Consider the following 24245-nt stretch of genomic DNA (forward strand, 5'->3'; position numbering starts at 1 on the left):
AAAGTTAAGCTTTATCGAATATAGACAGAAAACAAATATTGAATTACAACCACTGACAAGGTTGCTACATATAGTTATCATTAACATAATTTATGCAAATTTACCTGCTTCCTTTTTTTTTTAGTTCATCTCGCATGTAAGGTTTTCAACTGTTGGGTCAAATGAACTTGCAATTTTACAGCTGAGCTTCATTATTAAGTTGTGGACCACCTCACATGCAAAACAGTTTAGATTGTCATTCTTGTCATCTTGATATGGCCTAGTTTTTCTTGGTGTGTTTTCTGTTCTTGTGTTGAATAACAGTTCCTTGTAAAGCTTGATAACTTTGATTTGAAAGTAGGGATGATCTTGTCTTTAAAATATTGTAATTAATGCAAATACAATGCTAGCTAGTTATATGATAAATTCCCTTGACCCAAGGCACACTCCTCTGCTCTACTAAAAAGATTACGAGAAAGTAAGTGGGCCTGATGTTTTGATCTTGGCAGGATCTTCTTCTGAGGCAGGATCATCTTCAGAGGTATTTCGATCCTGCTGGTATCAAAACATCAGGCCCACACACTCTTACATAGGCTCTTTAGTGGATAAACAGTTTGCAAACAGTTTTTTGTTTTATCTTATTTTGATTTTATACTAAAAAGACTGATGAGAATGATTTCGGGAGAACCCAGCAGGTGATTAACCAATGTCTCTACACTCTCTTTCATAAACATGATATGTAAATTTTTACTGGTCAGATTAATAACATAAAGTATTGATAATGTTGTTAGGTGTTATTTCACAGATCAGTAACTCCATATTTCCAACAACCTTCTACTCATGATTTCTGCATTTTCAAGCAGCATGAACGACCGATGACTTAACTGCGGCATGAAATGCGCCACTTAAATATCTAACCTGTTACATTCTAGAAAATATCATGTCTTCTTACTATTACAGTGTCTGTTACAGTGTATAGATCGTTTGTATTTAATGAAGTTGCTTTTAAAGTATTCATTATTACCCTCAGATTATTTTCAACCATATTTAAAAATCATACTTTTCTAAACTAAAAAGAACAAAATTGAAAGAGTGTTTAACATACCTCAGCACACCGTACGATGATGATGATAAGAATTAAAAGCTAAATCATGGAATAGTTTGAAGTTAACGTAACAGTCTAGTGTAAACAAGAAGATTTGATCACAACTCGGTATATATTCTGATATATATAACTTATGTCAGATTAATAGACAATCTTGTACAGAAATGACATTAACATATTATGCAGTGATTGCAATCCTATCTAATAGTAGAATAATGCTTGAATTATGAGGCAGCTCTGAATCTATGTATTTTTTTCACATCCATAAATTCCTCGGTTAGTTTGGTTAAATCCAGACAAGTTCTTCCATATGAAATCCCCAGTCTTGTAATGCCGTTTGATCAACCTTCGCTTTTTCCCACCTTCTCGTTCTGCTGCCACAAGTACTATTAATTTCTCCAAGCTGGTTGGCTCAACCAAACGTCTCTCTTTACCGGCTCATTGAACCATGCTCCATCAACTGCATTCATATTGTCTTCAACCACAGTTTTTAAGTTACTGGTAATGTAATTTTCTCTGAATACAATATATTTAAAGTAGATTATCACATCTATTTTTTCCCTTTCTGCTTTTGATATTTTACAAGTTCTTCACAGTGAAATAGCAGACATTGATGGAATTTAGCTTCTCTGACTAAAGTAGTTCACTTGTATAATTATAGTGAGATATATCCTGATCTCCACCATTGTTAAGCACACTGCAGTTAAAGGGACTGTCATTCCCCAGCTGTTTACTTTTAAGCAGGCCCTGTTTAGTTCTTATACACCTCCAAAGTTTGTACCAATATGACTCTTGACCTCCTCTGATGAGAACAGTGTAGGTTGCTCACAGAATGACTTATCAAACTACGTCAACACACAGTGCTTCCGGTCCAAAATCAATCTGCCACGATGCTAACGAACTGTAGCTGTTGCCCCCCCCATCTTTATGATTCTTCACCCCCCTCTGATTCTACTTTGACCCAGGAGTCTTCTTTGCTTTCCGAGGAACTGTTCTGAGACTCTTGACGAGGATTGTTGAAAGACGGTTGTGGAGGCTCGGGTAACTCAATGTCCAGATCCCTAAGAACATGCATTACATCTTCCCAGGCTGAAAGCATCTACAAAGTAAAATGACGGCAAGTTTTACAAATTTGTCAATAAATGTTAACTCTGTTAAGTCTAATTTAATTCTAGGAGAAGTGATGATGCTCCTGTTTGGCAGACTTGACAAAAAGAAAGTTTGAATAAGGATCACATAAAACTTCAAGACAGTGTTGCTGTGATTGAATAGCATCAAACAGTTACATTGTGTCTTTTTCAAGTGATGTATCTAGTTAGTGATTAAAGATATGACTTAAATATTTGTTGTAAGGGAAGTGACTCTTTCATATATAGGATTAAAGATATGACTTAAATGTTTGTGGTAAGTGATGTGCCAACTTCATGTCCAATTATGAGTTGACGTTGTTCCTCATTATTGCTTCTAGAAAGTCCTAAGTAAAGGCAACACACTAGATGTTCATAGTGTGTGATGTGTCTCTGTTATATAGTACTAATACTGAAGTGACCTACATGCTCATAGTGTGTGATGTGTCTCTGTTACATAGTACTAATACTGAAGTGACTTACCAGTTCATAGTGTGTGATGTGTCTCTGTTATATAGTACTAATACTGAAGTGACTTTTCATAGTGTGTGATGTGTCTCTGTTATATAGTACTAATACTGAAGTGGCTTACATGTTCATAGTGTGTGATGTGTCTCTGTTAAATAGTACTAATACTGAAGTGACTTACATGTTCATAGTGTGTTATGAAGTGGCTTACATGTTCATAGTGTGTGATGTGTCTCTGTTAAATAGTACTAATACTGAAGCGACTTACATGTTCATAGTGTGTGATATGTCTCTGTTATATAGTACTATTACTAAAGTGATTTATATGTTCATAGTGTGTGATGTGTCTCTGTTATATAGTACTAATACTTAAGTGAGTTATATGTTCATAGTGTGTGATATGTCTCTGTTATATAGTACTATTACTGAAGTGACTTACATGTTCATAGTGTGTGATGTGTCTCTGTTATATAGTACTAACACTGAAGTGACTTATATTTTCATAGTGTGTGATGTGTCTCTGTTACATAGTACTAATACTGAAGTGACTTACATTTTCATAGTGTGTGATGTGTCTCTGTTATATAGTACTAATACTTAAGTGAGTTATATGTTCATAGTGTGTGATATGTCTCTGTTATATAGTACTATTACTGAGGTGACTTACATGTTCATAGTGTGTGATATGTCTCTGTTATATAGTACTAACACTGAAGTGACTTACATGTTCATAGTGTGTGATGTGTCTATGTTATGTAGTACTAATACTAAAGTGACTTACATGTTCATAGTGTGTGATATGTCTCTGTTATATAGTACTATTACTGAGGTGACTTACATGTTCATAGTGTGTGATATGTCTCTGTTATATAGTACTAACACTGAAGTGACTTACATGTTCATAGTGTGTGATGTGTCTCTGGTATATAGTACTAATACTGAATCGACTTACATGTTCATAGTGTGTGATGTGTCTCTGGTATATAGTACTAATACTGAAGTGACTTACATGTTCATAGTGTGTGATGTGTCTATGTTATATAGTACTAATACTAAAGTAACTTACATTTTCATAGTGTGTGATGTGTCTCTGTCATATAGTATAAATACTGAAGTGACTTACATGTTCATAGTGTGTAATGTGTCTCTGTTATTTAGTACTAATACTGAAGTGACTTACATTTTCATAGTATGTGATGTGTCTCTGTTATATAGTGCTAATACTGAAGTGACTTACATGTTCACAGTGTGTGATGTGTCTCTGTTATATAGTATAAATACTGAAGTGACTTACATGTTCATAGTGTGTGATGTGTCTATGTTATATAGTACTAATACTAAAGTAACTTACATGTTCATAGTGTGTGATGTGTCTCTGTCATATAGTACTAATACTGAAGTGACTTACATTTTCATAGTATGTGATGTGTCTCCCTGCCATTCCTATAAAGGCATCTTTTGTATCTTTCCTCTTGTTTCTGTGCCACCGATCCACATCTGCTTTAAGGTCTGCATTGGCACATTCTGTTTTGTCATTTAGAAATTCCACCTGTGTCTGAAGCTGCAAGAGGTAAAACAAACATTACGTTACACCCTCAATGAGATCAAAATCAGCTTACTCTATGGATTCATTGAAATGGTAAATGTCTATTGATAGAAGCTAATGAAAATGATCATAATAATAATCATCTTAAAATAATAAAGAAACTATGAATTGCTCAATTTTAACAATGCATACCTTCAAAAAAAAGATGATAATGTTAGTTGAAACTTATGAAATTAAAGACACAATCTGATGTTTGTGTACCAATCTTAACATATACGTAACACACATAATCTAGATCCCACACGCATTATGGTCAGACACATTTATCTAGGTCAGAAACACATGTAAAGGTCATACACATATGGTCAGAAGGGAGGCTTGAAAACGGCATTGCAATGCTGCCCAAGCATAACAGTACTAGTTGAGACTGGAGCCAAAGTATGGGTACATCAATTCATTAAAGTTTTACTGCAGTCTCAAGCCTTCACACCAGTCTTTTTTCTTTCGGTGGGGTGGGGGAGGGGATGGGAAGGGGCAGGAACAATACAGGGCAGTCAACAAAGGGAGCTGTCATTATTTGCCATTGTCACAGTTTTCAGATACTGATAACATATATTTGTTTACAAACCAAACATCCTCATTATGATAACACTGATGCTTATAATGAGCAACACTCCAAAACAGTTGAACAATCCTCAACCAAAAACACATGGTATCTTATTTTCCATACAATCAAGGGATAGTCCAGCAATATCATATCTATTGAGAAAAGGGACTTGCTTTAAACTTCCATTGCTGTGTATATAAAGTTACATTATCACCTTAGTACATCCCTACGGCGGCTTAATAGGGACATAGGGGACAAAAATAAGTGTCCACAAATCTCAAAATTTTGACTTTTTATCCCAAATTTTTGACTTTTTTTTCATTACCATATCAGTCAAAGTTTCGACTTTTTATCTCAATGTTTTTCGTTCTTATGTCCCTATTAAGCCACCGTACATCCCAAGCGAAAGATGACATATTTTTTTATAATGTGAGGGAATGTGGCAGGTCACAAACATAATCTCTTCTAGACATGATGACATAACTCTGATAGCTCTATTTCTATAAATTTTTTGCTTTACTGAAAAGGGTTAAACACCACCGCAGTAACATATATACAAATGAATGAGCATTCCATAACAAACGGTGATCAACTGATGCTAATCCTGTCAGCATACAAATCATATCTTTCTGATAATTAATAGCATGGTGCGGTTGATGTAGCTAATGTGTACATTGTGACTGTTTTAAAAATGACATGCACACACTTTAAAGGAAGGTCACATGATGACAAGTCAGGCTTTTTTTCCTCCAAATCTGGATGCAGTTTCAAAAGTATAATATATCATTTATAAAAAAATGATTATGGATATTTGCGAGAGCATGTTTAAAATGAATAGCCTATTTCAAACTTGATGAATACCAAACCTGAATGTATTGGAAATCCAAAGAGTAAAAGACTTGCATGAAGCAAAAAAACAATATTTACATATCATGCATAATGATATAATATCATGCATAATGACATAATGAGAAAGCATTTAAAGACAGCAAGCACAGAAATAGAGCTAACAAAATGGATGCAGTGAGGAATGGAAAAGTCTGGATAAGTGATGAAACAAACAGAACAGAACGATACAGACATGACCTTGTGAATCTACCGTAAAAGAAGTGTTCATGTGATGAAAAACAAAAGAGAAAATACAACACCGGGATACAGATTATTAAGTCATTGATAGAGCAAAGATAAAGCGTAAATTTTTGAGCGTTTATTCCACAAAATGTTTATTCCTTTGAAAAGTTCCTGCCTTCACTGAATGGCTCTGTCAAGTTTTCAACGTGAGGAAACATTTTCAAAGATATTTAGCTTCTGTTTTATCTGTGTTAGTATTGGGTTTTGAGGTGATAATATGTAAATATTTGACAAAACAAAATGGTTATCCTCTAATTTTAATGGTTGTCATAGGATGATTTCTTTTGGTTTTGAACAAAGGTTAAAGTATTAACAACTAATATTTATAACTCAGTGCAGCCTTAACTTTATAATGAGAAGGGTGTAAATCAAAACGAATGTTAGTTTACAGAAAACTACCTGTAATGATAGAAATCTATCAGCCACACGCTATCACAGACACCTCTAGAGATTTGGATAGTAACAGACATTTCCAGAAATGTTCAACTTACTTTCTCTATTTGAGTCTCAAGTTTCACACCTTTCTCTTCCTTGACCTCTTGTGGGTCCTTACCCATAATGGCTCCAATCGAATAGTTTTGGTCCGAAATTTTTACCTAATGAGGAGAGCAGGAAATGGATTCTTACCCTTTCTCCATTGGATTGACTGTTGTCTTTAATAATACCATAACATAGTGGAACGGATAACTTTGAGGTTTATCATAGCATCACACTAGGCAATGAAAGCAAATACACAGACAAGGGGATTGACAGTCATCCCTTCTCTACAGATTAGAATATCCTAGTATCCTATGTACAGTGAAATCACAAAAAAATACTGAGGGCAGTATTAAACAATTCAGTACATATCCTCCCTCAGAAATATGTAGTATAAAGCATTGACATACTGAGGAGGACTAAGGAGAGTAGTAAAAGAAATTTTCCTGTCTCTGCACACAGGAACATGCTGGTATCCCAAACAGCGAAACAATGATTTCACAAAACTATTGAGAATATTGCAAAAAGGATTTGCACATACTCTTTCTCCCTATGCAATATACATATATATATATATATATATATATATGGGTCATTCCGTGTCAATCACAGATGGCGGTTGCTGGACCCTCTCCAAACATTACCACTCTCATTGCATGATTAGAGGACATTATTATCTCTGAAAGAATCAAGTATGCTGAAGCAATAGTTTAGGAGCAATTTATCACTCACAATAGCACATTTTTTAGTGAAAAATACCAAAATTGAATATTTTTTACACTTGTAAGTTGACTGTACTTCACAAGACAATGCCTTAATTGCTTAAGTTTTTATTTTCCATTTATATGGGATAGAATCTTTAGGCTTTTGGCATGGACATGTAGAAGGATGTTTAATTGCAGAGCAATGAAACCTCAAAAATCAAGAAAATGCCAAAGTGCCACGGTGGCAACAAATTGCAGAATTTCAGAGTGTGATCGATGAGCTAATTTTGAAGCAATGCAACTGATATTTTCAGAATATGCTTATTCCATGGTGTTTCAAGCATACAATAAATTTGGTAATTTTTAAAAGAGGTAGAACTACAACATAATCAAAAATTTGGAGATTTGATATGGAATGACCGATATACAGTATATATATGCGTCATTAGCCTAGTGGCGTCCATAGCCTATTGGTTAGGGTGTCTGCGTACATAGTGGGAGGCCCGGGTTCGAATCCTGGTGGAGGCTGGAAGTTTTTTCACTATTCTTGATTTTCCAACTAAATAAAATTTCAATTACATTGGTAAAAATATATGTATATATATAGATATATAATTGTAAAGAGTTGGGAAATCCAGAATAGCAAACAAAATTCCAGCCTCCACCTGCATTCGAACCCGGGGCTCCCGTCAATATGCGGACACGCTAACCAACTAGTCTATGGACGCTGCTTATTGTATGTCCAGAGTTTCGAAACTGGTAGGACGGTCGCCTTTCCACTGTAGGCTCCCGCCACCCTCATATATACATATAAATATATATATATATATATAAGAGAATGTTGTAGAACTGATTTGTTTCATAATGGTAGGTGAAGGATGTTTTAGTACATTCATCATATGAATTAACAGGATTTGCAATAAGAGAGGGGTAAATTAGAATTATATAGTGATAGAACTGAAATATACTTGTTGCACACATTTTCCTCTTATATTGCTCATAAAGATAGGAGAAACAAAGGACACTATCAAGAGACACAAACATGTAAAACTACTGACAACATTGAGAAACTGTTTCACTGGGAAAATGCTGATGGGGGATTGTGAAACATAGAGGCCAAAGAGAGGGAGGAAAAGGGCCAACGAGGATAAGAAGCATAAGAATTCAATTCTCAAGTGAGAAACAAGAAAACTCTTTGCAAAGATTATATAAACACTGAGCGATTAAATAGATTACAAAATAACACTCATTATCCTACAAAAGTTGTTGTTTTGAGGCAAACTTTACATTTAAATGGACTTTTCACTTTTGCTTTTCAGATAATATAGAAATAAAAAGCTAAGCCCAGAGGCAAGAGCAAACCTGTTCTCTTTCGTTTTTCTTCCTGGTGATTTCTTCCACAGCTAGTTCATATTCCACCTGAAATAAATCCCTTTTCTTGAGTACAGTCTTTACCCAAAAAAAAAGAAAAAAAAAAGAAAAAAAGAAAAAAAAAAAAAGGATTAATAAATCAATTACCATAAACAGCAATGGCACAATGAATCACAAGAATATACAAGAGATTTAGGAAAAAACAGAATTTTTTATTCACTGTACATTCAAAATACTCCAATCTAAATCCAAATTTCATGGGGTTTTAATTGGCAATGAGTTTGAAAAACAGAAGACAAATATTTAGTAAAAGTAGAAACTTCAAACTGACCCGGTCAGCATTAACGTCTCACCTTGACAGATTCAGCATACAGCATGTATTCCTTGATCAAAGGAACGAAGTACAGTTCTTGGCCTTGGATCTGGGAGGAGAAAGTATGAAAGAGAGTTCGTAAAACTCAACTCCCCAGTATATAACTACAGTACTGTAACCTTCAGACTGGTAGAGGTTCACTGAATGCATGTAACAGGTGTTACCACAGAGATGGAAGTACCCAGGCATGAAACATGGGAAGTATTATTAAAACTATAAGGCATACTACCTATCAATGCAGTAATACTGTAACATAATGGGGAGAGAAAACAAATATTACACATTCATGTATGTTAGATGCACTGTATTCCCCATAAAGAATATGATATTTTTTTGTTCCCCCTATAAAACTTAATTAAGGGAGAATATGTAACTACATAAGTGAATAGCAGTGTTACTGTTAGGAAAGGGAAATTGGAAGTATTTTTCAATGAGTGACTTTAATTAAACAAATTGCTGCCTCTCTGGGAGATGAGAGAAAAACATGATCTCTTGTCAACTATTGACAAGGGAAGAAATAGGCATAAGATAAGGGAAGGATATACGGTGGTCTCATATGGTAGAGACCTGATCTGACACTAGGCCTGCTAGGTCTACCTTCATATAGACATCCATCTTCTTGCTTCCTGACATTTCCTTTCTTCTAATACCCCTATCATATCTTATCGATTCCAATATAAGAAATAAACCGCAAGACATTTCAGTTGCCAAACTTCACCTCCCAGTGCTTGCTTTCTCTTACCAATGTCTCCATGCTCTTTGCACACTTATCGATGCTGGAAGCAAAGGCGTTCAATATATCAGATAGATCAACCTCCCAATCGGACCAAAGTCGATAAGCCGGTCCGTAATTTGTCAGATCTTCTTGGTATACTGTTTCAAATCAAAATGCCAAAATACAAGGTTACAAGTTGTTAAAAGAGGTTAAAACCTATTTTCAATAACTGTGCAAGATGATGCAAGACAGAAGCTGAATTAGTTTTGTTCCCCCCCCCCTTTAAATGTGCCTTGGTGTAGGGCGGTAGGGTGGGTACCAACATCAGCTCTCCTGTGGTAAAAGTAGTGAAAGTAATGATTCCAGAATAAACAAACTTGATCAGCAGCTTGTGTGTCCATCCCAACAACCTCACGCTTTTAACTGAAAATGATCCGTTTTTATTCCTTTGCCAGAATAAATATCAACCCGTAACATACAACTTCGACTATTTATATTAAATGTATATTAAACTGATTACAACTAATGCACCTCATTGAACTTACAGTAATTTTCAGACAAACACATTGAAGTTTGATTTTAAAACAATAGAATATTAAATGTTGCATTTTTATGTGACATTACTAGAGTATCCTTGCTGTATTAGACTCTTAAAATTAAAGAAGATTCAACAAGTGTATACTGAAGACATACTCCAGTCCCAAGACAAATATTGTGATTCCTAACTCCTGTCCATTTCACCCAGAACATCTTGTTGTAAGAAACCCAAGAATTTATACTCCATAATCTAAAGCATCTGAAGGCCAAGATTCTAGTTTCATAGTGAGTTAATAACAACCAGAGGAAAACCTCTCCCAGCAGTAACTTGTCTTTAAGTACAGTACATATGCCGCACAAAGAGTAGTTTGAAGCAGTACCTAGCGTTATTGCTACAGAAAAATCATGAAACTATGAATGCCTTTCTGCTATACTGTAATAGCTAGCTGGCTTTCAAGATTATTTTAAGGCAGTATTACTGTAGCTAAGCATGGAGGACCCCCCACCTGTAGTTGCCTATGAATCAGGGCCAAGATTCTACGATTTCATAGTGAGTAATAACAAAAAGCATCTATCCTATGACAGACACTGTGATTCCTACTCGTGTGGGCTTTTATTTTTTATTTTACTTTTAGCACTCATGTGATTTTGTCATTGCTGTTTTGGTTTCACTTTTGGCACGAGACCTTTTCAAAGCATAACTGTCACTAACTTTAAACAGAGAAATTTAACCTTTCAACACAGTCACCAGGATGCACTAACAAAACACAATATGAGGGAATGAGAATTAACTTTCATACCGATTTGTTCTTTTAGGATTCTTTGCGATATTCTATCAACTGAGCCCATCTTATCCCCAAATGTATGGACGTACTCTCCCATCATGGTATACTCTGGACTTCTGTTCTTCAGCATGTAGGCAGAGGCATTGGCTTTAACAGAGCTGCCTAACCTGAACACAACCGATGGCGACTGCTTACGATATGATGAAAGCTCCTATAAAAATTAATGGAAAAATGTTAAAGATGAAAAATCTTTTCTCGGTGAGAGGGTGGAGAGATGTGATCTACCATGCCCTAAGAATGATTGTGCTATAGCAGCATTAAATATTCAATTGATTTTATCAAATATTCTATGAGGATTGCTTAACATATAATTACAATTAAACAAATCCAAAAAAGCATCATACTTTAAACACTCCAATATCACATTTAATTTTGTTTCACTCTAATCCTGCAAACTTTGGCACAAAAACCCCTTTTTAACTAATGATCTTAGCTCGCACTGAATGTAATGTCAACTGATTCATTTTCTTGGTTGTCATTTGAAATGGAGTTTGAACGGTTAAGTGAGTTGAGGTGCAAACACCTGGTACGGAAATGAATAAGATCAGTCTAATGAGAGCCACTTATCTGAATATGACATAATTTACAAAGAACAGGATGCAGTGCTTTGAAGTCTACTATATCTCAGCTATTGACAAAAAGAGAACATTAACCACACAAAATGAAAGATACAATGCAATCTTTTGTAAAGGAAACAACCCTTTTTAGGGAATAATTCATCCTATGCCACATGGCAAAATACTATATACTTATTGGTACATGTTGCTATACAAGTGTACATATGTATAGCAGTTTTCTACACAGTCACTGATAGTATTCAATGAGAGCAAACAAACTCAGAGCCTTCCTAGAATGCTACACAAACTATTATTTCTCTGCTTTCTTAAAAAAAAATTCTTTTTACTCATGTATATAGGTACTTTCACATCCATATGAGCCCCTACAAATAATTTTCACTGCAATTGATTTTGAGGATAGCTGCAGTTTAGGGAATAAAGAGGGAATAATAGCTTTTTACACATGTATGCAAGTCTCAACCACAGCATTCTTTAAATCAATTTTTGTTTCTTGTTTTTGTTTGTTAAAAAGCTGGGGATATACAAATGCCAAAATTATTCTTTACAAAACAAAATGTAATCAGATTGCTATGCATTCTAATAATACTCTACAGACTTGCTAGGTGTAATGTCTATGCAATTTACATTTTTTTTTCAACTTCCCTGATTTTCTGAGTGTGGGGAGTCTGGGCTCCTGTCATTGCAAGCGCCAATTTCATAACGATTTGACGAGCAACACAAAACAAAGCCAAAAGAACAGGGTGCACTCTGCTATTCTGAATGTTTGGGCAACATAAATCTTGTTTACTTAATTTCATGCCAAAAGTCCAAAAATATCAAGCAAGACATCTTTCATATTTTCTTTATTAGAACATCATTGTCGTAGGACAGCAAGAATGATTCTCCGTAATCTAAGCGCCTGAAGGCCGAGACAACTACGGGTTCATTGTGAGTAATAACTAAAAGCAACTATCAACAGATAAAAATTGTTTAACGACCCCCAAACCAGCACTGTGTACTATGAAGTTCACATAAAACGACTACGCAGCAACAGAAAATGAGTTTGGCAGCAGACAGCCCTTCCTTCATACCACAATGATATGAATGATTAATTATATATAATCATTTCCCTCCATGGACTCACATCTATATATAAATACTACGTACAACTACTGTTCCACCAAACACTGACAGATATGACAAGGCAGTCTTGTCTTGCATGAAGTTATTGGCAAAACTGAACATCTTTACACTTTGCAGGACACAATGACATCACTGGAGGATCTTGCGACACTGGCCACACGTAAGCAAAGCCCTCTACACCACCAGCATAGGCAAATTATTTTAATTTTTTTTTATAACTTTGTCAAACAACAAATAGCAGCTTTGTGCGCAGAGCAAGTTTGTGTTGTGTAAGCACACAAGCAAAAACAAAACACCAAAATAAAAATAATAAAATTTGCAATTTGGGGGGGGGGTTGTGGGGTTACCAGCGTTCCATGACACCCTATGACACCTGAAAACTGTATGGTCCTCCAGAAAAATGAAAACTCCTTTTGACGGACTAAAGATTGGAAAATCGCCAGTAAAATTTTAAACTGTGACAAATGAAGAAATATATATAAGTGATGTGATTAGAAAAGAGATCAGGTGAATGCAAAACAAAAAATGTAATGTATGAGATTATGTTGTTTCCGGTATTTACGCTATATACAGGTAGCAATATATCGTTTCTGACAATATTTAAACATAACACAGACAGACATGACTATATATAGTCAGGAAGTTTTTAATGACTGTTTCCCTTTAATTTGATACAATTTGATTGCCTTTAACCCTTGTCAATAGAGTGAAATATCTTGTACATAGGGAAACAAATAAAGAGTTAGCAAAAAGTGTGGCTGATCTGCAGACCATGGAATTCATTTTAATCATGACAGGTTACAGACACCACAGTTGTCAAACTGAATCAAGACTGTCTGCAGTCAATACTGTTAAGGTAGTGTAGTATTCACAAAGTATTCCTAGCTTGCAACAACTTTAGCCAACAATACAGAATGTTGTCCAAACTGTATGACTGAATTGGATCAAAATTCAAAGACATTTCTTCAAACAATTTTGTAATCAATGATTTTGGTTAATTTAGTTAGTATAAGTTATCAACAATTTGATCCACTTTTTCACTCATACACTGCCAGGACAATTTTGTTCAATTAAATACCCATTTTTTAAATTATTTGTTATTATTTGTGTGAAATTAACAGTTGAACAACACTACACTATGAATTTTGGTTGTAATATAAGAAAACAATACTTTGGATTCAATACAAAATGCTAACTTTAAATAAGACAACAACCCAAGAGGAAGACAAATAATAATTATGGTAATGAAGCATGTCACGCTACTGGACCTACTGTACTACTTCAGTTTCCCTCTTCAACTCTCCTAACAAGTTAAAAAAATAATTTGAAAATAATAAAACTGGACAGATTTGACTATTAAAAACAAAAATCTTTCGACAGTTGATTTCTTGATCTCAGGATCAAACTGATCATGATACTTTTTACTAAGAAAGTTTTTTTTTTTTATCATTGTCTGGCATTTTCATTTGTGCATAAAAAAACAACAACTTGCAACTAGTGACAAGTGCATATAAAACAGCAGTAAAATGTTGCAAAGCTTGAGTCAATAACAAAGCACTTAAAGCCTTCTAAAACTCTGCCACTGGCCAAGCTATCAGCCAAGTTATGATGAGAGCAACCTGTGCTACACAGAAAAGAAAATACTGACAATTCGATAACTTCATGTTTGATAATTCACAAAGAAACTGTTTGAGTGCCTCAAACCAATTATTCTATGAATGTAAATTTATCAGATTTGGTATGTTTGTTTCAACAACCATTCAAAACTTGTGGTTGTAATATTAGTGTTGATAACTATTTCCAACTTTTTTCCTGATTTTTTATTCTCCCTCTCCCTCTCCCCCTCCCCCTTACTGGATAAGTCATCCAAACTAAGCGAGGAAGGACACAAGCTTTGTAACAATCACAAATTGCCCACCAAAAATAATGAAATGGATGGATGCAACATTGAACGGTTGCTCGGTTACATACTTGCGTGCATGCATGGAGAAGGACTGGTGCGTTTTAAGCAACAAACTTTCTCAAGGAAAAGATATGAATTACCCATGCCTTTGCGGTCAAAAAAATCTTGAAATATTCATTGAAGGATAGAGTTGGGTGTTCTGATATGCGGGTCATAAACTTATTGAGAGCACGTTGTCTGGTCGTGAGGAACTCGGTGCCGAATCGATCAAGCTTCATACTGTGTTTCTCTGGCAAAGGCTGTGGGGTGAATACGTACATTAATTTAATTTTATAGTTCATAAACGACCATTTCACAATAATATTTTGACACAAGACCAGCCAGAAAGAACTTGCAAACTGTAATCATTGCTACGGTTAGTACATAAATGTATAGATTAGCACAACCTCGTCGAAAAATCCATTTAACTCCGAAAGAATATCAATGGAATAACAACATCTTGAGAACATTTAAGGATGAGTGGGGGATACTTGGAAAACTTGGCTGGAAGGAGAACGAGAGTCTCAAATGATAAGATAATACAGGGTATATTAAAAGATAGTGGTTGTTCCTCACAGTGCTGTGCCTTGTTCCATTGGCGCAATACAATACAACCAAATTTAATTGCAGTATGCGCAAGTGTAAGGCACAATCTGTAGTATTGCATAGCATCAAAACATCAATTGCTCCTCTCAGTATTTTGATTCAGGTAACTTTCAAAAGTAATACACCTGTGGTAACGAATGAAATCTTTAGAACGATCAAGTCATTTCAGACTATAACAGTGGGACTGCTTTCAGCTACTGACTGCATATTAAAGAAACTACGACAATAAAATATCAGGCTTTACTTTATTTAATGAAGGGTGAAACAAAAGGGACTTACTGGCACAAGGTGAGTTGGCTGAGTTTCTTCTAACTTCTGACGAAGCCAAAGAAAGTCTGTGTATCTTCTCCTGAGACTGTACTCTGGTTGGTCAAAGTCTCCTCGGGTAGTCTGTCGAATATGGAAAGATGGATTTCACTTCCTCGGATAACATCATATCAATCAAGACACAAACACAAAAGCTCTAATCTCTGGGCTGGGAATTACTTGAACAACACTGGACTTCCACATGCATAACTCCCAACCTTACAACAACCTCAACATAATGTACCCTCAAACAAACTTCTCTGGAAATTTGTGAACCACTGCCCAAGATGTATTTGACAACAACGACCATTTGAATGTTTCTACCAAATTCTGACCCGTTTATCATTAAACGCAGTCATTTTCAGATCATGTACGCAGTGATGATATGACAGTCAAAAAGCCTCTTGTTGATACAGTCTGTGTGATGATCAACAGAAATGAATGCCAAAATATCCAGAAAGTGTCTAAATGTCCTTCGAAATGTACCCAACGACCACATCACCAGCAGCAACCCTTTTCGTGACTTCAGACTGTATATGGGAGCTGGAGATCATTAACAGAGATGATCCCCCCAAACAGTGTCTAGGTAACCGTAGCTAAACATACAGGATATCATTTACATATATGACAATGTACACAGAAAAAAAAAAAACAGAAGTCACCTAACCATAGCTAAACATCCAGGATATCATGATACCTATATATATGACATTGACAATGAACACAGAAAAACAGAAACAGAAGTTACCTACCTTTGTTGAGACCTTGTATGTGGCATAGGTCTCCATCTTCGTGACATGTTTCCGGGGATCATCAACAGTAATGAAGACGTCATGTGTGTCCTGGTCGTCCATCGACAATGAATTGATCGCTAACCTCTGTAGATCTGGCATTTGATTTTCCTTTAGGGTCGAGGCAAGGACGGTCTGAATGTGAAAAGAAAAACTTACCATCTAATCACCGAATTTTATCATCGTAAATGTTGTAAAAATTTAACTAGTTGTTCTGTTATAGCAAACAGAGAGGAAGTCCGTACTATTTGCCAACAACTGTTTAATTAGTAAACAAGACACACATTTTTTGCACTTGAAATGATCTATGACAAAACATTATTTTTATAATGCCATACTGTATTTTCAGCATGGAAGAAAATGCTGCAGTCTGTTCTTCATATAAGAAAGGAGATATATTAAAATCTTATTCCACTGGTTCCAGTCAAAATTATCAACACTAAAGTTCATGCATGTACAAAATAAAGTATTCTGAAATGGAAGGTCAAATTATTATTAATTGGGGGAGAAGGGTCAGTGGAGATGTGGTTGGAGATGGGCAGAAAAGAAGGGGGGGGGGGGGTGAGGGGGTGGAATGTGAATTAGCAACTTTGTGGGGTTAAAATGTTACCAAACCATGCATGATATTGTTAATACTAAATGAGATGATATTCAAGCAGTGTATTTCGATGGTTCTTAAAACTAAGAAAAAGAAGCCGAATACAACGATTGTCTTAAAATGTCTGACCTTACAGTGCATTGCTACAGTATCTTCTAAAAATCAATAAGATAATGATGACTTGCATTATTGACACATTGCAGTCCAGAATACTGTACAGTATTTCCTAACACAGGTGTTACAATAACATACACTTCAATAATACACCTACTCACTAATATTCATGATTACATGAACTGGATAGTAAGTTGTGTTGGCTTTGCTGTAAGGTCACAAAACAGCTCATGCAGAAATTAAAGAGTTACAACTAGTTGTGAAAGGGATGAGCAGATGGTTAAATACACAGGTTGAAGTCAAAAGTAAAGTATTGGTTGAAATCTTCATTGTTGAATGCAATTGATACTGTAGGTAGCAGATATATTGTTTCTGGCTTTTACTTTGGTTTGGGAAGCACTATCGTAGGTACAGGACACAGTGTAAACCATATGTGAACAGGGATGGAAGGAAAGGTTCTTACAATTTGTTAATTGTGCTATTACTGTAGGTACAGTACAGTATGCCAGCAGTTAGTACAAAGTGTTACTTTTAAGCAGTTTGTTAATACAGATGTATTGACGATTGAAATGGAAGTATTTATCTCCAACAAAGCTTCTTAACATGCAAAGCATGAGAATCAAATAGAAGACCCATGGTTATCTTTTGTAATACTCTGGCATTTAGCAGGATAATAGAAAGGATTTGCATGAATAACATTTCAACTTTACATGGTCGGTCACAAGACAAAAATGTACAACTTTAGTACTTTGATGCCACTTATATCTTAATAAACTTTACACAATCAACGATAGTAAACTGCATGGTTATGGGTATCTATTTTATCATCAATGAAAAATTTGTTTAAATTAATTGCTTTAGAGAAAAATTCTTTTTCCATTTTTTGCAATTTACTGTAGTTACTATAATATAACATTCCTAATTGTAGGGTATATCATGGACTGAAACTTTAATACTGTATCTGAATGAAAGATTGTCCTGAGTGGTAGCTGCTATGTCTGTCAGTCTTGCTGTCAATTCCAACCACTTTTTGGAGGTTTATTTTTAGCAGCCTCTGCCTTGTCTTTTTTACATCTTTATGTTAATAGAACTATGAGAGTGATCCCTCCTGTGAGTAAAGGAACATTTCTGATTAAATGCTGCATATAACTGCAATACAGTCCATAATGTCCCATGTAGAACAATTGTTAAAGCCAGAAAGTTTCAATTCCCAAAGATGATAAATTTCTCTAAGTTGCAATTTCCATCCTGTATGGAACTGATGTGAGTTTCTGACCTTGGTGAATTTTTGTGGCATCTGTCCTTTTCATGTTACATTCTTAAAGTTGATCTATCAGGTCTGTTGATCAGCTGACCATGCACTGTCCTGAACCAAACTATCTGCACCCAATATTCCTTGCCTCCCCTCCTGCCCCCCCCCCCCCCCCAAACTATCATCTTGTTCAAGTTTGCTATATTTACAGATAGTAGCTTGTGCCAATCCTTGCTCACAAATTCACTCAATATCACTGTGCACAGACTTTCAGGAAGTCTATTCATGGATTTAAAAATAAAGGGTACCTTTATCTTACCTTCTTAATAGTTGTTGCTTGCAATAGCTCCAAATAAGCAACCAGCAAATATGACATTGTTATCAATACTGGATAGTGACTGTTTTAATACTCAGACACATGTACAGGTAAACAAGAGTATTCACTGTCATGTATTCACTGTCATGTATGCACAGCAGATAACACAATGGAGGCTAACCTGAACAAGAATGTAACTTGCTTTCAGAAAACAACAGTAGGAATTTATTTTCTGCTGATTTAATGGTCTTTTGGATCTTTAATAAATCAGAGGCATGTGTTTTGATGACAACTTACACATAAATGTAGGTTTAAAAATCTTACACATAAATGTAGGTTGAAAACTTACACATAAATGTAGGTTATTTGGTCAGTGGGTTATATACAATGTGTAAATATCTGAAGTACTCATGACCTGTTAACAGACATACTGTATATATACATATATATATACTACAGTAAACATTCCATTGTACACTGCGCACATCACACTGACAGTGAATTGCCTCAATGATGCAACAAAGGATCCCAAAGATGTCTGTACAGGGTTAACCTATTCAATGGTCACATTTTGAGTTTATATGTTTTGAGTTTTAGAGGTCTAATAAATTATCTAGTACTTAATAGAGGGATAGGAAGGGTGGTTAGGTTGATGTGGTTGGTTAGTACAGATGGCACTGGGAGGATGTACTGTACAGTAAGTACTGAAGATGCTAGCAAATACTGTTGCTCTACATATGATTGTACAGCAATAGTAATAAAACTACTGTACTCTGTTTACATTCAGCTCCTGTGCAAAGTGAAATCATACTGTTTGTGAGATTAACAAGAAATGGAACAAACCCACAGTTTCAGTTACAAAGGTTTGACCAAACTATATCTATATGGAAACAGGGATGTGCTCAAACTGGGCGGCGGCAGGCAGCTGTGCCCAGCAGTTCTGAATGCCTCCCTACACAAACAGTGTTTTAAACATTTCAGCCCGGCACTTTTCTTGATGATTATTTTAACTTAATTTTACCATTACCAAAATATGGGTGAATACTTAACACAGAAGTTAGCGACACAAATAGGAAATAGATATCACCATTTGCCATATTAGCATACTTCATTTGCAAAAACTTTCCAAATGGGAAGGGGTACCCCACACCTGAGACCCTCCCTCAGGACTTGGAACACACTACAACACAAATCCGTGTGGCACTCAAAATATTAACACGCACATTCCTGTGGAAATACAAAAATAGGTTCATCAATTCATGACTCATGTCTTTATAACTAAATTAATATTCACTACCGTGTGCCCTGCCAAACTCTTTCTGAAGTATTTATTGGCTGCCATATAAATTGATTGTGTCACATTCTGTTACACTCAATTTGACACACTCACTTTAACTAGCAAACAAATTCTCTGAATTAACAGTAAATTAGCTGGTAGCCTTTTACAACCATTAAATTCACACAAGTTACCTGAACAATTTTGTGTATGAAGTCTATTTGAGTACTTCTACCTCTCTTTGTTCTGTTGCACAAAGAAATAGTTTTGCTGGTAGCTAGCTAGCTACAACAGTATTCTGAATAAAGACTTCAATGACCAAAGTGCTAATAGTGTACATGCAAAGCAACTTAGGTCATGTACCAATGTTACAGTATATAAGTGCGGTATGTCTTGGATACTGTAAGTGCTGGTGCTTTTTCAGACTTCCTCAAGATTTAAAGCAGTTTTTGCTAGGAATGCAACAAACTTTACTGTTTCTGTGATGAGAAATACTTTGTTGCAAAATGCAACCAGTTGCTTGAAAGGATATTAAACATGTATCTGACAACTTTACCATCTGCAACACAACATCACCAACAAGTTCTTTACGAGGACTACAACGATACTCGGCATCCTCTCATACTCCGATATTTCCTCCAACTGTTACAGTACGACAAATGAAAGTTGGGCTAGAAGTTCTGCATGCTTCAGAGAGAAATGTACATGCCAATTGGGTACAGCAGTATTAACAATAACAGGTCACCAGGTGTTGTGAAAGTATAGTACAAGGGACTACACTTCACATTAGGAAGTTCACCGCAAAATGTTCCACCACAGTCGTAAAAAAATGGATAGAATAAATTCAGGCATAGGAAATTGAATTCAAGCAGTACTGAAAGGGGACAAAAATACTCGCATTACACCACAATGACATGAGTTGAAAAGGAAATCCATCCATATACAATGACAGGTAGTGACTTCTCGAGCCCACACAGTATTAAAAAAACAATATCCAGAACATGAAGAGAACCTTAACCTGGAGATGAATGATTACGGTAGTAATGGAATGAAAGTGAAACCAATCTATAGTGCTCATTCACAGTGAGTGTGAGGGGTTCCCTTTAAATCTTTAACCCACATCATACCCATCACATGCACATCACACAAACATGAAAACAACCACTGTATTTAGAGGTATGGGCAAGTATCCTACATCGCAAAGGGTACCTGTAGGAAATCTTCAAACTTTTAAGATACAGTATAAGCTACCAACTATGTCAAGATACAGGCTTGCTTGCTATGTTAGTATTCTACTTATATAAACTGATATATGTGTTAGGCTGTAATCAGAGATGAAACTGGCAAGTACAGTAGCTTACAAGAGCAGTGGCCCAGGTTTCATGCAAATGAATATAGGACCTAATTTCCAGTTCTATAAATGATTGATGTAATTAACTGCAAAAGTGTAAATGTAGCATTATCAGGTGGTTTTCCAACAGCACTCTCCATATTTATCATTCTCTGTGTAATTATAATTTTGCAGCAATTATGGAAGGGTTTTAGAGATCTGGTCAACAGTTGTCTTGAATAAGATAAGTTGCAAACAAAACTTGGTAAATGATGTGAAGAAAACTGCAGATATGGAAGGCGACTTAATGTATGCTGCTATTGTGATACACTCTGCCTTGTTCAACAGATGAAGAGGTACCGTACAGTAGTACATGATACCACAGAGATATATGACTTGGAAGTATAATAGTCTGCACCACACTGTAAAAAGACTGACCAAAACTGTCTTGCTTACCTTAGCAACTTCTGAGTCATTGTTCTGTACATAGAAACAGATCAAAAAGCATCATCAAAACAGGTACTGATAATATAGTGTGCCTAAATTCTACAGTAGAGTTTTCTCGCCTTACTAATACTGGCATAAAATAAAAATAAAAAAAGCACTAAGGGTGGAGAAATGAAGGGCAGGGGCAAGGGCAATTTTTAGAGAAAGAGATACTTTTTTGTTACATAGCACAATGTTACATTCACTGTGCAGAGGTAACAACTTGCATATAACAGAAACCAAAGCTGTTATTATTTATTTTAAATTTCTCTGCCTAGAGGATTACTGTATATACTGTTGAATGTCACAGTACGGGGAATAAAGTAGTTCAAATTTTGTGTAGCATTTTCTAAGACTCTGAATATTTCACTCATTGAAAGCTACAGCACTTTTGTAAAGAATGCTTTACACTTGTATATAAAGCAACTAGAATTTAGCGATGCGATACTTGATAAATCATTCCCTGATGGAGAATTAGGGACATAAGGTCTACAAAAGGTTTGTGACTGTACACTACAGTAATCGTTGCGAATGCTATCAGCTTGAAATTTTGGTATTGTGGAAAGTGTACGATTAGTAATTGATATTGCCTTATTTTGAAATGAGGATTATAATAAGAATTGGCCCAATTGTGGAGCAAGACAAAAAATGTGTGCACCACAAAGAAGATGAATGCACTTGCTTCAGTATGTAGTTACTAACTCTGTTCAGTATATTATAGCTTCAATGCAGCCATCAGCATGATTGTAATGTGTAATGATTAGTAGTTCTAAAATATAGAATTTAAGAGCCATTCTGCAATCTAAAAGGAAGTCAAGTCGCAACATTAATTTGAAGCCATGCATACGATCAACATGTTTTCAAAGAAAGTTCAGACTACGTCTGATTATCAAAGAGGTCTGCAATTTGAAACAGAAATCAATGGCTTGGATCAAGAGGTTTCTCAAACGTTTTGTGACAAAGCTCTGATTGGATTCTGTATTGATCTTATTACACAGATTTAAATTTGCAGCATATAACCTGGGCAGGTAAGTATATCTAACCCCTCCATTCAGTGCTCAGAAACAGCAGCAGTGTTATATTCCATACCTACAGTAGGCCAATTAATTCTATAACTCTCTATCATACTAGTGGTAACGTTGGTTATAAAGTTCTAGTACTAGTAGACTAGGCTTAGCTACAGTACCGTAGTACTAGGATAGTATAGTAACTTTGCAATGCTAAGACTGAGAGAACCATTCAACCAATGTTGTATTCAAAGGACAAGGGTAATGAGAATTTCTTTAATATTTCATTGCAGTTTATTTTATCCTTCAACTAAGTTTACTGGTGCTTTGACAAGACTTTGCTGGATTGAGATAGGCCTAAATTTCAACTCAAAAGGTCTCGAGTCGAAACAGTAGGAGCAAGGAAAAATTCCCCTAACTTTGCATTTGGTTAGTAAATGGTGAAATAATTGATGATCTCATCTTCTTAATTCCACTGAATAAATGTTGGCCTTTTTGTATTCAGGATGCGTGGATTTTGAGTTTCGTTCGAAAAATAGGGTTACAAATACCTTGCACAGCAGCTACAGTATCTGTGTACTGTATATATGCAAGTGCATGCTAATTGCTACTGCTCATAATACCATATGTACACTAAGTACAGGAACGCGCAGAGTTATCGTACACCACCATACGACCACATTCTTCCCACATTTTATCAATAGATTAGGCGTGGAATTGCTAAAAAGCAGGATCCCTCTAGCAAGGTGTGTGATATTGACAAAGCAGGTTCTTGAACTCAATATACTCCAGCAGAACGCAATAACAATTACTCGTTAGGCTATATACTAGTAACAGCGTTACAGGTACGTTATAATACTGAAGTTAGGCCCCTATATCAACGTCAGCTTCATTACCGATACTGCACTAAGCTAACGATAACAAACGTTCATTTCGAAAAATATTACTAACAGCTAGGATTTCTTCCTCCTCGTCGTCATCATCTGTCAATGGATTTGCAAACGCCTCTTTCATCGTTTCTGAAATGGATCCATTTTCACTGTCGTCTTTGGGCCCTGAGTCGGCCATCTTGCGTAAATTAGAGATTCGTCTACGAAATCACGGACTGTTGGCACAATTCAATATATTGGACACAGTATCGAGTATAAATAGGCGCCTTGGTTGGTCACATTGACTTTTCTATACACAATACACATTTCCTCTGAGGTTAAGTCTCAACTCTCAAACCGCAAATTTACGCTCAATAACTTGTTTATAAAGAAACCTGAAACGTTACGCCTCCATTTGGGTCGCACTAAGAAGCTGTTACTATAGACCAGGCTGTGAATGAGATAGCTATCACCTGGAAGGAGGATTGATCTCATGTAGTTTTTCTAAACCAGAATTTCATAGGGAATAAGAATATCTTGGGTTATTGGGGGTTCTTCCTGGGGAGGGGGGAGGGGTACATTTTTTAAGGAAAAAATACCATAAGTTACACTTACACAAAAGAGGATAAATGTGGTTTTTCTAGGCCATAATTTCATAAGGAATATG

General features: G+C 35.7%; 1 protein-coding gene across 3 annotated transcripts; it reads right to left on the reverse strand.

Moving 5' to 3' along the window:
* On the reverse strand, positions 1-23868 carry LOC139982318 (sorting nexin-7-like). 3 transcript variants are annotated; one of them, XM_071995035.1, is made up of 12 exons: positions 23661-23867; positions 21673-21696; positions 16292-16465; positions 15513-15623; positions 14729-14887; positions 10941-11136; positions 9631-9761; positions 8869-8937; positions 8507-8593; positions 6455-6559; positions 4088-4240; positions 1-2183 (listed from the first exon to the last, which is right to left on the reverse strand). In XM_071995035.1, the coding sequence occupies exons 1-12, from the start codon at positions 23775-23777 to the stop codon at positions 2010-2012; spliced, it is 1500 nt and encodes a 499-aa protein (XP_071851136.1). In that variant the 5' UTR covers positions 23778-23867; the 3' UTR covers positions 1-2009. The 3 variants fall into 3 exon arrangements, with proteins under 3 accessions (XP_071851136.1, XP_071851154.1, XP_071851145.1); XM_071995053.1 differs by lacking the exon at positions 6455-6559 and having other exon boundaries at positions 23661-23868; XM_071995044.1 differs by lacking the exon at positions 21673-21696 and having other exon boundaries at positions 23661-23866.
* Positions 23869-24245: the final 377 nt, after the last annotated feature.

The sequence above is a fragment of the Apostichopus japonicus genome, chromosome 2, assembly GCF_037975245.1.
Source record: "Apostichopus japonicus isolate 1M-3 chromosome 2, ASM3797524v1, whole genome shotgun sequence".
Classification (NCBI taxonomy): domain Eukaryota; kingdom Metazoa; phylum Echinodermata; class Holothuroidea; order Aspidochirotida; family Stichopodidae; genus Apostichopus; species Apostichopus japonicus.